The 13,958-nt window shown below is 40.9% G+C and overlaps 1 protein-coding gene across 1 annotated transcript in view; it reads left to right on the top strand.

Moving 5' to 3' along the window:
• Positions 1-13,958, top strand: part of SH3KBP1 (SH3 domain containing kinase binding protein 1) — a 206,379-nt gene that overhangs the window by 138,446 nt on the left and 53,975 nt on the right. Inside the window, exons 8-9 of the mRNA XM_086615520.1 lie at positions 2,340-2,415; positions 13,794-13,888. Coding sequence (XP_086471646.1) covers positions 2,340-2,415; positions 13,794-13,888 — 171 coding nt within the window. The remainder of the gene's footprint in view (positions 1-2,339; positions 2,416-13,793; positions 13,889-13,958) is intronic.

A 13,958-nucleotide genomic window follows, 5' to 3' on the forward strand; every position in this document is an offset into this window, starting at 1 on the left:
TGCTCCCTGGGCTTTTTACCTTGTCTCTTGAACAAATTGCAGCTCATGCAAAGACTGCCTTCTGACCTGTCTCCTAGCTCCCAACAAAACAGCCTTGTTTGGATGATATTCTCTTTTCTGTTCCCAAGGAGTCAGTTGGTTCCCCATGCTGATTTATCAGCTGCACAGGTATTCCTTCTGAACGAGCAGGTGAATGAATGTTTTCAAGGATTGCACTTGCATCTGCTTCTATAAATTAAGAAATTACATTGCAGCATGCCCTTCCCTCTGGGATATGCTAGTTTCTTCCTCTTTGCCTGTGATTCTTTTGCTGTGGTTTTTAGCTTGTTAAATTTTAACTTGTTGTAGATTTATCTGGGTTTTGCTTTCATGACATAAGATCAATGATTCGTGTATGATAAAGCAATTACCAAATACTTTCCTTGTATTAATTGTTAATTAATTTAATTAACAATTTAATTTAATTAATTGTTCTTGAATAACAATTTCATCTTTAAAAAAAGAAGAACTCCCCTAAAGTTTTTGAGTGTTCCTCTAGTAAGTATTTTGTTCTGAGTTAAAACACCAGTGTAGTTAAGAGTGTAGTTAATCATTTTCCAAACCATTTTGTGAAGCAGCACTGCGGATAAAGGTTTGATCATGAATGAGCATGTGCTGAGATGTGCAGCTATCTTGAACTGCTGTGTTTGCCTCTGAACCAAAAACTGTCTTCCCAGTCTTTCCTTTCAACTTGAAGGCATTCTGTGCTTTTATGTGTGAATGCTTGGTAACTTAGGATTCTTCATTGTATCTCCTGCAGTACAATTTTGACTGCTTTCCAGCTAGATCTCAGAGTCAGCTCTTCATCATCATCCTTCTTGACTTTAAGCTGCTTCAGCACAGCCAGGTTATGCTCTTTTCTTAGCTTTGCCCTCTCCTGATTTGCAGGAGTCTGTCATCTCCTGGTTTTCTGTTACCTCCCTAGTCACTGCTTCAGATAGTGCTTCTCATCTCTCATTCCCACCTCAGCAAAGAAGTTGGGAGGTTCTGTAGAGTTTTGTTGTCGATCTTTCTTCCCCAGCAGTTCACAAACTCTGGATTGTAAGTAGATTGCAAGCTCATCAGAAGGTCAGTTGTTTCTGTGGCCTCATGCAAGTTAACTTACAAGACACTTTTGGGTATTGAAATTCATAGTTTGTCTTACATCAGCACGAATTTGATGACTGTCTTGTGCACATCTCTCAAACCTACCTCTCTTCCAGAGGTGCTCTTTTTGCCGGCCTAAAATTCCTTGTGTGTGTACCTGACTCCTTTTCATAGATAAATTTTGACACAGTTAGTGTAAAAAATTACTAATATGAAGCTCTTCATAATCTTTACACACCTCTATTTGAAATGCTGTACTCCTATTGCATCTCCTATTGACCAGTGTTTTCCTCACGGTCCCCAAGAGTTCCTCAGTGCCTTCAAGACTAAATCTTAGTTCTCTTGTCTCTTAGCTTTTACTCAGAAGGTCACTGAAGTATGGTGGAGGTTTTGTGGTGTTTATGCCTACCTTACCAGAAAAGGATGTTGAACTACAGCTAAGACTTTTAAGTACTTATATCTATATAAACAAATAATAATTACTTATGTCCTCAGCTACACATGGCTGGGATTTTAAACCTAGGCAGCTTTCTTGACAGCAAGAAAAGCTGAGTGAGAGAGAGGATAGGATGCATATGGTAATTGGTGAAGATACATAAAGATTGATATCACCTGAGTTATTTTATTTTGTTGGGGGCAGATAATGTTTGCTTACTGTTCTTTCAGCCTGTCTGAGGCTGATTATTGCTTATTGTGGTAGTCCTCTGTAAATGATTTATTTTTGCTCAAAATAAATGAAAGTAGGAACCATTTTAAAGAGAAGTTGTCAGCTTAAAAATCATCCTTAATCTAGAATGACTGAAATGAGTACTCCTTGTATGGACAGAAGTCAAGGGGGTTTTCCTCCCCCTCTTCTTTCAGTTTTACTTTTGGTACTGAATAGCACCTTTCCTAAGTAATTTCATCACATATTCAGTCCACCAATGAAACTTCTGTGAGTCTTCCCTGAAACTGTGTTAAGGAGTTATTGTTTAAAAATGTTAGTAAACATTTTTTTAAAGGGAAAATTTGAGGATCACATTTTTATGAATTCTTTATAATATTTAAAAAAGCTCACAAAAACCCCATAGACAAATCTAAGATGGTTTAATTTGCCTCTGTTTCTTGACTGTCCTTTTCCTACTCCTATATTTTGTATTTCCGTTACAATTTTTTATGTTTCCAACTTTTAACTGAACCTGCAAATTTTAAAGGAGAATAATTATTTTTTTCAGAGTGTTGGGAAGAAATTACCTCCAGCTACAGCAACTCAGGAGCCAACAAAAATAGAAGTGGACAGCAGAACAAAAAGTAGGTTTCATAGTTTTTTTCTTCTTTGCACTTTGTGCTATTAAGCCTCTTAAAAGCAAGCTGAATACTTTTCCCTGGTTTTGGCTAAAAGAGTGTCCTGTATAGATGAAAAGCAAGGATGCAGATAGATATATTTAAGATATATTAAGATACATTTTAGATATATTAAACTTTGAGATGACAGTGCATAGATGGAATGCTTTGTTTCACAGAATCCTCTGAATTGTTTTTGCTCTGATAATCCTACCTTGAGTTTTCTGCCACCAAAAATCAAATCAAATTACATGATTGGCTTTCAGCCTCGAGGGTACTTCAGAATTAACCAAAGTTGAATAAGATCCGGGTTCACGCTGTAACTTGTAGGTGGGTCATAGAAAAATGTCTCTGGTTGTGATTGCCCTTTCTTTTTTCCTCTTTTTTCTTTCTTTATGTAGCAGAAGTAATTTGTGTGGGTGGTATAGTTTCTATGGGAAATGAACACTGTCCAAGAACTTCAGTTCTGTTTTTGTCATTTCAATGCTTAGTAAACAAAAAACAATAATTAAATCTTTTAGGCAGATCTCAGTGCTGTTCTAGGGAGACATATGTAACTAGCTTACCAAATAACTTAGGTATGCATTCCCCATCTTTTGATTTTATTTATGTAAATTTACAACTAAATGTTATGGATTCTAGTAGGAAAGAATAAGAAGGAAAAGAACATAGCCATACCTTAGAAAAGAAACTGAATACAATATAAAGTGCTGAGTTTTTAAGTCTTGTGCAGTCCTCCTCCTTTTTAGATAGTTAGCAGATATAACATTTTGTCTCAGAACTGAAACACATACAGACACGTAGGAAGGCAAGCATCTGGAGCAGCAGAACAGGGGCTATCTGAGAGAAGTCTATGGTTATGACCTAGTTTAACCACGTTTTCAGCTCAGAGTTGCAAAAGCAGCCTAAAACAACTTTTAGTGAGTAGCTGGCCAATAGCTGCACCACACTGATTGACTTGCTGCATCCTCTTATCTTGTTCCCTTTGTGACACAAGGCTGTTAACGGGAAGTACTGCAAGAACACAATTGCCCTGAGGAAGTAAGAACTTGAAATGCTGAAAAATGTGCAAACTGGTAATGTAGAGAAGGGCTCCTGAATGAGTGTGTTTTGGAATTACCTTTTCCAACTTGCAGCTTGAGCAGGTTAAGCTGTTCTGAGTGCAGGTGCCATCAGAAGGGGTGGTCCTGTGGGCTTTTCCATCTGCAGCACTAACCCTTGTGTGGTAAGCCAGGCTGGGAGACAGCTGCCTCTTTCCACATCAACTCATACTTCTGACAGCTGAAACTGGTCACTAAATTGCGTCCCAGAGTACTGAGGTTTCAGACTTTTACCACTTCTAAGTGAATGTGGAAACCTTCTGAATAATGGCTAGGGAACTGTACCTTCTACAGTGACACACTGAGCTCTGGTTGACAGCCACTTCTCCATCAACACTTTGGGGCTCTGGTTGGTTCTTCTTTCACCTTTTTGTCATTTCCTTCGGACATGCCCGTTTGATCAGAAAATCCCTCTTCTCTTGCCATCTGTTTTCATCATGGTTGTGTGCAAACATTCAACATCCCTTTTACCAGAACTGGTGAGAAGGGTGGGCTACTCATTTGTATGGTATCTTTGCATGTTCTGTGAATTTTACATAAATTTTATTATTGATGACATTTTCTCTTTCCTGGAATCATGGAGGCCTCAGTGGAATTTTTGGCATCTCTATTCTTGCTTGGGAAAGAGAAACACATGGAGAGGAAGGTCTGATATAATGTAATTATATGTAATTGTCTTAGCCTCAAAAGATATCACAGGAGATACTTTTCAATCAGTTGAAGTTGTCCTTCATTTAAATTGAAAAACCTTTCAGTGAAAATGAGACATACTTCAATCGAGTTTCGTTTCTGTTATAGATGGAGGAATAATTTTTTCATAATACAGTTAATGTCTGATAGTCAGACATGAGGAATATGGTCGGAGTGTGGCATAGGACTACGATCTATCTAGTATTTGTCATTTCTCCAATATTTAATTTTTGTTTTTTTCCTAAACACCTACCACAAACAAGCTTGAAAAAGCATTGAATCCGGGAAACTGCAGTCTCGGAAAACTGATGAATGTCCTAATTACAGTGTTAAGTATAAAAATATCATTCCACCTTGGACCTCAGCTACTTCCACTTTTGTCTGGAATGGTAGTGTCCCAGTCTTCCTTGGAATCTTTAATTGCTGAACAAAACAAATACTGTGCCATTCTCCAAAGAAGTAGCAAGAAACAGAAGACTGATACATTAAGCTCGGTATGGAGAGAGGGCTTTCGGATATATGATTTAGATTCCCTTGGGATTACTGCTAGAGATGTATGCTGCAAGCAAGAGAGAGATTACGTTGGTAGAGGAATAATACATTTTTTCATCTTCCACCTGTTTCTTTCCATGACTGATCCTGTTATTCCGTAGTCACAACTGAACAAAAATGCAGTTACACTGTGAAAGAGCCTGCTGAGAGAGGAAACGGGGAGCAACAGAATCTTTCCTCACTGCCCACAGGGGCTTCAGCATGGTGTGACGACTGCTGACTTTTCTCACATCTTGCTTTGAGTCTGCTTTTTTCCTGTAGCTTTTCTGATGCGATAAGACAGTGATTTGCAGCAAGGTATTTGAAGTGCTTGCTATTTGCTTTTAGTACATACAAGATGGTCTGAATTCCGCAATGGGATGAGTTGGTCAGAGCAAGAGACAGAGTCTATAGGTGCATGTCCCAACAATATGCTATGTAAATCTCCCTAAAAAGTAGGTTTAAGGTTTTGGAGGATAGACAGGTGATTTTTCAGGGTCAAAGAGGACTTTTTGCTCAAAGGGAGAGCACAGTCAAAGTGCAAATCCTTACAGAGCTTGACTGATCCCTTGGAAAACATCACTGACCTTTCAGGAAGGAAAGAACACATCTTTGAAGAGAAGAAGGGCGAGCTATTTGGTTTAGGTTTGTGGGCACCTAGACTTACAGGAGAATTATTCTGCTGTTGAATTTCTGTCTCTCTTACGTAGCTGGGATGGCACATGCATGCGTGTGTGTTTATAATTGCACCTCTGAGGTGCGATGTATTGATTTTTGTATGAAGTGGCTTGCTTTTAGTTTAAGTGGCTTGCAGTGAAAAGGCCATATTGTAGAAAATATATATACATTTTTAAGTAGCTCTGTTGAATTCTAAAATTCAGCAAAGCAAAAACATCCACAATGACTGAGAGCACTATTGCAGATTACTGAGATTGCAAAACTGGAGTATAAATAAGCAGACAACAAAACAGCAAAGGCAATAAGTCACAGAATGCGTTGACCGCAGCACTTAATTTGATTACTCCCCTCACTGTTTACCATCTGTGTTAATCTGTTGCATAATAGGAATACCAAAATCCGAGCAAGCAACTGATCTTTTTGCATGATGGTAGAAGGTATAAGGAGTAGCTGAATCTGGATTAATGGGGCCCTAATTAGTTCTGTTTCTATTTTTTGTTTGATGAGGTGGTGTTTTGACAGTTTGCCTCTTGTGAAGTTCTGTGAAAATACTCATTAGTGCAATCCATTTATGAGTCTTGAGTGTAGCAATTAATAATAAAACCAAATTCTACTGAATGCAGTGTTCGGATTTTTTCATCTGTTTTGTGGTTTTTTATAAAAATTATGTATTTTTTCACTAGATTTTGTATGGTTTATTCCATTCAGAAACATTTTATGAGTGATAGTTAAAGAGAGGAAGCTTAAGTTCAAGGAGTACTACTTTAGTGCTGCTTGGTTTCTTACTTAGTTTTACTGTTTGTGTCCATATTGATTGGTGTATGATTTAGACTTCATCAATGGGGAAATACTTAAGCCTCAAAAATCCACTATACAGGTTTGTTGTTTATTTTACTTGATAAATAAATAAATACCAGTTTCTGAAAAGTTAGAAGGATGAATCCAGCCCAGTGGTTAGGTTACCTGAGATAGAGGAAATCTTGCCATGGGGTGGAACAGTTCTTGCCAAATGACATGGAAGCAGCAGCAGAGGTAAGAAGAAATTGTGTCATCCTGGCCTAAGAGGAAAAGTAAATTCCAGAGTCACTGTCCCCTGTGAAATTTAAGCTTGAAGGTATGTTTGTCTGTGGACTACTGTCTTGAATGTCACAGCTCATCCTAAGAGTCTGGAAGGAGAACAAATAGAAGAGGCATGCTTTTAAAGTGAACAGGGTCCACTGATACAGTAAATGGCGTTTGCTCAGTTCTGGTTTGAACAGTACAATATTTAGCCAGTTTCTGAAAATACAAACAGATGAATTTACCTGCTAAATACTACAGGACCCCAAGTCGTATAGAAGGTCTATACATTGACATCAGTGCTTTACGCTGCAGTTGTAAATACACAGCGAGCCACTGAATTCTGTGGGTGTGACATACAGTGCTTGCAGCAGCCTAGGTAATGAAGCAGCTGTATTCTGTAGGAAGGCCATCTCTTGCTATTGTTCTCCCTCTTTGAGGCAATGATGTTTTTTGGGGATCTTCAGACTGTATCAAATAGGCCGCATTTTGCACTTGGAACAGACTGTGGGACATAAGGTGCGTGTTAACTACCCCTGTAAAACACCCAGTTCTTTTTAGAGGATAGCCCCTTTATAGTGTTTAAGATGAGTCCTGAGACTTTTTACTCAATGAAGTGGAGGCAGTGACAGACCATTTGTGATAAACATCTAGTTCTTTTCTGCTGCTTTTTCTTCCAAATTCTGAGCTATGAAGACGATGCTGAGAAGCAGAATTTCATGTCACTTGGGGCCCTTGAGGTCTGTCAGAGAAGGTAACAATGGCTTTGTTCTTCCTTCCAAAGGACAGAACCAGGAGGCACGTGGACAGAGAAGATGTTTGTTGTGTCATCCTTGTACCTAGTCTAGTTGGAACAGTACAGTTCAAAAATCACAGGATGTAGCCAAGGGTATGCATTTTCAAATGGGGTTATATCTAGCCTCAACCCTCTCAGTTCAGATCCAACTTGTTTGAGTTGTAAGAGATGCTGTCAGGTTTATCTGCTCACACAGTTCCCTGGACAATGCCCACTGCCTGCAACAGGTTGTTCTCCTTTGCTTGGGAGGAGCTGTGAGTTTGCAGGGAGAGATTCTGTGGTCTGACAGAGTAAATTATTCTTGAGTTACTAAATGAGGACTGAAAAGCTCATGAATATCATCTTTTCTTCTCCCTTACTGTTTCCAAGATTTCTGCTGATGGTGGTTTATTAGCAGGTATATTTTAAGATGTCTTCAGGTTAGAGGGAAAAAGAGAGGATTCTGGAAGAACCATCTGTGATGTATAAACCCAGCTGTATTGGGTTTGTGTGGCAAGGTGTTGGTAGCGGGGAGGGAGGTACAGAGAAGGCTTCTGTGAGAAGCTGATAGATGCTTCCCCTATGTCCAATACAGCCAATGCCAGCAGGCTCCAAGATGCATCTACCGCTGGCCAAGGCCAAGCCCATCAGCAATGGTGGTAGTGCCTTTGTGATAACATATTTAAGAAGGGGAAAATGATACTGCTCAACAGCAATTGCAGCCAGAGAGAGGAATGAGAATATTTAAGAGAAACAACTCTGCAGACACCCAGGTCAGTGAAGAAGGAGGGGGAGGAGGTGCTCTAGGTACCAGAGCACAGATCCCCCTGCATCCTGTGGTGAAGACCATGGTGAGGCAGGTTATCCCTCTGCAGCCCATGGAGGTTAACATTGGAGCAGTCCATGGAGGACCCCATGCCAGAGCAGCTGGATGCCCAAAGGAGACTGTGACCATGTGGGAAGACCACACTGGAGCAGGCTCTTGACAGGACCTGTGGACCCTTAGAGAGAGGAGCCCACACTGGAGCAGGTTTGCTGGCAGGGCTTGAGACCCCATGGGGGACCCATGCTGCAGACTGTTCCTGAAGGACTTCGCCCCATGGAAAGGACCCACATTGGAGCAGTTCATTAAGAACTGCAGCCCATGGGAAGGACTCACGTTGGAGAAGTTCATGGAAAACCGTCTCTTGTGGGAGGGACTCCACACTGGAGCAGAGAAAGTGTATAAGGACTCCTTCCCCTGAGGAGGAAGGAGCAGCAGAAACAATGTGTGACAAACTGACCGCAGCCCCCATTCCCCATCCCCCAGCACCGCTGCACGGGAGGAGTTAGAGAAACCAGGAGTAAAGTTGACCCTGGGAAGAAAGGAGAGGTGGGGGAAAGGTGTTTTCAAGATTTGGTTTTATATCTCATTACCCTACTCTGATTTCATTGGTAATAAATTAAACTAATTTCCCCAAGTCAAGTCTGTTTTGCCCGTGACTATAATTGGTAAGTGATCTCTCCCCGTCCTTATCTTGACCCACGAGGCTTTCATTATGTATGTTCTCTCTCCTGTCCAGCTGAGGAGGGGGAGTAATAGAGCAGCTTTGACGGGCACCTGGCATCCAGCCAGCGTCAACCTGCCCCACCAGCTTTGCTTGTCAAATGTAAAAATGAGATTTATCATTTAAAGTTAAGGGATGCTTAACATTGGTATCTTAGTTTGAAGCTTTAATTTGGCTTGAGTCTGTTTACCAGGCTTGTAATAGGATATATTATTTTGACCTTTAGTTGGTTTTTGATGGTGTTATTTTCACTTGGAAAACCCCCAAATTCAGCAAGTTCCAGTGTGGTCTCTACAGTGCTGTGTCTGAAATTAGTATTTTTCCTTGTATCTTTTTTTCCTTCCTATCTAAACATAAATGTTGAAATTAAGTACTTCTACATCATCTTGTGGTATTGTGCTCTGCTGAGTAAGGATAATTTTAGTACTGAATTGACATAACTGATTAGATTCTTCTCTGCTTTTATTAATCTGATTTAAAAGGTTCATATTATTTTGAGTCCTGCTGGCTTTGCTTTTACTTAATTAATCCATGTTGGTCTACTGTTCTCTAAGAAGTTTGAAAGCTGACTTGGTCCAGTCACTCACATCATTCCAAACCCATCCAGGTTGAGACCTTAGCTCTGTTGCAGCATGATCCACAGGGCCCTTGTTAGGCAGAGGAATGTACTGATTTAGTGTACCTCAGTGTGAATCGCACTCAAGGAGTGCAGACTTTTACTGTATATAAACCATGAATTTTTTCCATGGCTGTGCCTTCACCTTGTGTTCTTGTGCCAGCCTTCAGGGCACAGGGTGGCCATGAGCCTCCGCCACCTCCCTCTTGTGCCTCTCACAAGATTGTTTCCTGACTCTTTATGAACTGCCTCAGCATTTGACTAAGCGTAAGATCTGTTTTTTGACATTTTTCTCTAGTTTAATTCCTTGTTTCTCTGCTATCTGGATATTAAAAAAAAAGGTAAGAGCTTGGTGGGGAGGGTGGACAGGTCATGGGTGAACAGAGTTCTTGACATCAGAACTAAAAGGTTCTGATACATATATGAAGTATATGAAGATACATAGCCATTTGCAATGTGTGAAAGTTCTTTGGTTGAATTCTTGCTGCTTTTGCCAACCACTTACTATGAGGTCCACATTGACACATACTTCTAGAGGAAAAGCTTAAAAAAGAAGGAGAGTACTTACTTTCCTGATTATCAACTGATTTTTTCAGATGCTGAAACCACAACCTTCTCTACAATTGTCTATTGACATCTTCATCTTAAAGGATGATTCAAATTTAGTGTCTTCAAATAGCAAGGAGGAGCTGAGGGAGGATTGCCTGTTATAGAACTCGGGAGACATGAGCCTCCTGGAGACACTTGCTGTTCAAAGCATTCTTTAACCTGAAACACGTGGGATTCATCCACACCTTGGGCGAGACTTACACTGCTGGCATCCTTTCAGAATAGTACCGTCACTGTGGTATAGTGGCTGTTCTTCTCTGTTGATTTTGGCTGTGCATTGAGCTTGGCTTCTTAGCTAATCTTGAGATACATAGTGTATAGATTCTATAGTGAGTGGAGGAAGAACTTATTTACTTGAGAATGGACACTCAGGAATGATCTTCCTTGAGCCTAGGTGGTGTTTGTCTCCAAGAACTCAGCCTGGCTTCTGTTCTGTATCCCAAAAAAAGAGGTGCTAAGCCTGTTTCCAGTAACCAGAGACTTCCCTGAGTATGCAGCACTCAGCTTCTTTAGTACAGTATTCTATCTACATCATCTCTGTACTAATTCACTGAATCTATTATTTAGCAAAGCAGTTTTTCAGGATGTGGACACTTTCAGAATAGGAAAAAAACCCCACCATGTTTGTTTAAGGGGTCATACACACTGAAGTGTAAAAATGTGCTGAATCTCATCTTTCTCTTATATGCTGTTCTGCATCTACCTGACCTAAGTCAGTAGTATGTGTCAACTTTCCACCAGCTTTTACGTAAAATGTTATTATACTGTCTTGAAGACAAGATATTGAGCAGATGAAAATCCTAACTGGATCTGTGAAGAGAAATCCAAACTCTTCCTCCAGAATGCAGTAAAGTAGCAGTTAGACACCCCTTTCATCGCCTGAAATCTGAGTTGTGATGTGGTGGTTCTCACAGGCCCAGCCGTTTGGCAGTGTTGCCAAATGTTTATTTGACAGTGTTTCATGCTCTCAGAAACAGTGAAAGACGCTTATTTTTCCCTTGCTCTTATTTTTTTCAAAGATCAGGTTCGTTATCTTAGAATCATAGAATGGTTAGAATTGGAAGGGACATCAAAGATCATCTAGTTCCAACCCCCCTGTCATGGGCAGGGAAACCCTCCACTACACCAGGTTGCCCAAAGCCTCATCCAGCCTGGCCTTGAACACTTCCAGGGATGGGGCATCTACAACTTCTCTGGGCAACCTGTTCCAGGGCCTCGCCACCCTCAGACACAAAAATTTCTTCCTTAGGTCTAATCTAAATCTGCCCTCTTTCAGTTTAAAGCCATTGCCCTGTGTCTTATCACTGTATACCCTTGTAAAAAGTCCTTCTCCAGCTTTCTTGCAGGCCCTGTTTAGTTACTGGAAGGCTGCTAGAAGGACTCCCCGGAGCCTTCTCTTCTCCAGGCTGAACAGCCCCAACTCTCTCAGCCTGTCTTCATAGGAGAGGTGCTCCAGCCCTCGGATCATCTTCGTGGTCCTCCTCTGGACCTGCTCCAACAGGCCATGTCCTTCTTGTGTTGGGGGTCCCAAAGCTGAACACAGTACTCCAGGTGGGGTCTCATGAGAGCAGAGCAGAGGGGCAGAATCACCTCCCTCGACCTGCTGGCCACGCTTCTTTGGATGCAGCTCAGGATACAGTTGGCTTTCTGGGCTGCAAGCGCACATTGCTGGCTCATGTTGAGCTTCTCATCAACCATCACCTCCAAGTCCTTCTTCTCAGGACTGCTCCTAATCCATTCTCTGCCCAGCCTGTACTTGTTCTTGGGATTGCCCCGACCCACGTGGAGGACCTTGCACTTGGCCTTGTTGAACTTCATGAGGTTCTCACAGGCCCACCTCTCCAGCTTGTCAAGGACCTTCTGGATGGCATGATCGTGATATAAGTAATGATCGTGGATAAATTTATTTTTTTTTATTCAGGAAAATAAATTTTTGAAGCCTAAGAAATTCTTGTTTTCTTGAACCAGCACCACGTAAAATTCATGATGTTTCTGTGTGGCAGTATGTGAACTGCAGAAGAAGTTTCCTCTTCCCTTTTAGTACTGTTTCATTTCTCAGGCTGATGGTGCTTACAGCCAGCAACCCTTCACATGCACATGTGTTAGCTGCTTGTTTAAAGCTGATGTTCCTGACACTGAACTTTAGCAGGTGGGATGCAGCTTCTGAGTCAGAGCCCAAAGTTTTGGTGTAGCCATGGGAGTTTGGTGTCTGGGCTCCAGTGGGAGCCAGTCACAAGCAGAGATCTGTCACTGCTTTCCAGGGGAGTTCGGAGCCTGACTCAGCCAATCGAATATAGGTACCTGCTCTTGGGTGAAGAGCGGCTCTCAAGGCTTTGCTCACTTTAGTGACTCCGTCTTCATCAACGGTACTGCAAGTGTAGACACTGACATCATCGCTTTCTAACATCAGGTGCCCGAATCTAAATTCAGATACGAGGCCCAACCCTGGAGACTGAAATCAGTAGCCTGCATCTGGAGCGGTGTGAGATACCCCAGGATATTTTGGCTTGCCTCCATCTGCCAGGCCAGACAGACCTAACTCTTCCATAGGTTGTGCATTGTACCTGCCAACCGTGTGGGTGTCTTACATACCCATGAGTGTCTGAAGTGGCACCTAGTGTCTGGGCAGCTGAACTGACCCCCTGACGGAACCTCATATACCCACACATGTGATAATGCACGTTCTCTTTATACTAAGTATGAACAAGTAGGTCCTGTTGTTTCAAATTAATTTAGATTTCTGTGGCCTGCAAATACCTGTTTTTCCGCATCAAATACGACAGTTGACTAGAGGTAGAGTTTATAAAAATTGAGACATTTAAATGAGATGAACACTTCTGCAAAGTCACATGCCCTTCTACAAAGGGTCGAATAATTTCTGTGCGTGTTTCTTTGGTCTTTTTAAACCTGCTGTCTTAGAGTATCACGTATTTTTGTATGTTATTTAACAGCTGGAATACATATTCTCTTTTTATTTGTAAGGCACATTGACATACTTGTCTGTTGCACAGCAACATGTTGTAAGTAACTTCTTTTTGTGACAACTGCTTTTTATGATTTCTGAGTAGGAGTGCTGGCTTCTGTATTTTCCAGATGAAAGTTGAGATTATGCCCTTATTTATAGACACTAAAGGGAAAAGGGAAGAGGAAACTTTAGACCAATATTCAAAACTCTTCCTTTATGCTGAATATACAGAAGTTTAGTTATAGAATCAGAGAATCATTTAGGTTGGAAAAGACCATTAAGACCATTGAGTCCAACTGTAAACCTTTACATTTATTAATGTGTTATTTATTATTTTATCATCTTTATAAATGCAGAAGTATCTGCTTTCTTGCATACCAGGGGATAGATAAGCTATGTCAACCTACTGGGTCCTTTATGCTTCCAATTTATGTGATCTAGTGGAAAGCCGTACCAGTGGAACTATTGAAGCAAGCGTCAGATACAGGCTTACTGTAAGGGAAATGGTTTGTGGCAGGTTGCCATCTGGAGCAATTTCGTTTGAGATAATGGTTCTGGGGGCTACAGAGCCAACTCCCTGGATGACGTGTGCAGGAATGCTCATCAGTTCGCAGTTTTTTAAATATTTCATACTGTTTATGAAGCTCTAAAATATGAAGAGAAAGATGGCGAGAAAATGAAAGAGACTTGTGGAACGTTCTAGGAATATTTTCACCCTTGGATAAGCAGTTGTTATAAAGTGATAATTTATCACATTCAATGTTCTTCCTTTCAGCCAAGGAGTATTGCAAAGTGATATTTCCATATGAAGCACAGAATGATGATGAACTCACAATCCGAGAAGGTGATGTCGTCACACTTATCAGTAAGGTAAAAGCAATATTTTTCTCCTATAAGCAGAGATCCAATTTTTAAAATAGGCACCATTCAATTGCTGTAA

Source organism: Tauraco erythrolophus, chromosome 1, assembly GCF_009769465.1.
Source record: "Tauraco erythrolophus isolate bTauEry1 chromosome 1, bTauEry1.pri, whole genome shotgun sequence".
NCBI classification, from domain to species: domain Eukaryota; kingdom Metazoa; phylum Chordata; class Aves; order Musophagiformes; family Musophagidae; genus Tauraco; species Tauraco erythrolophus.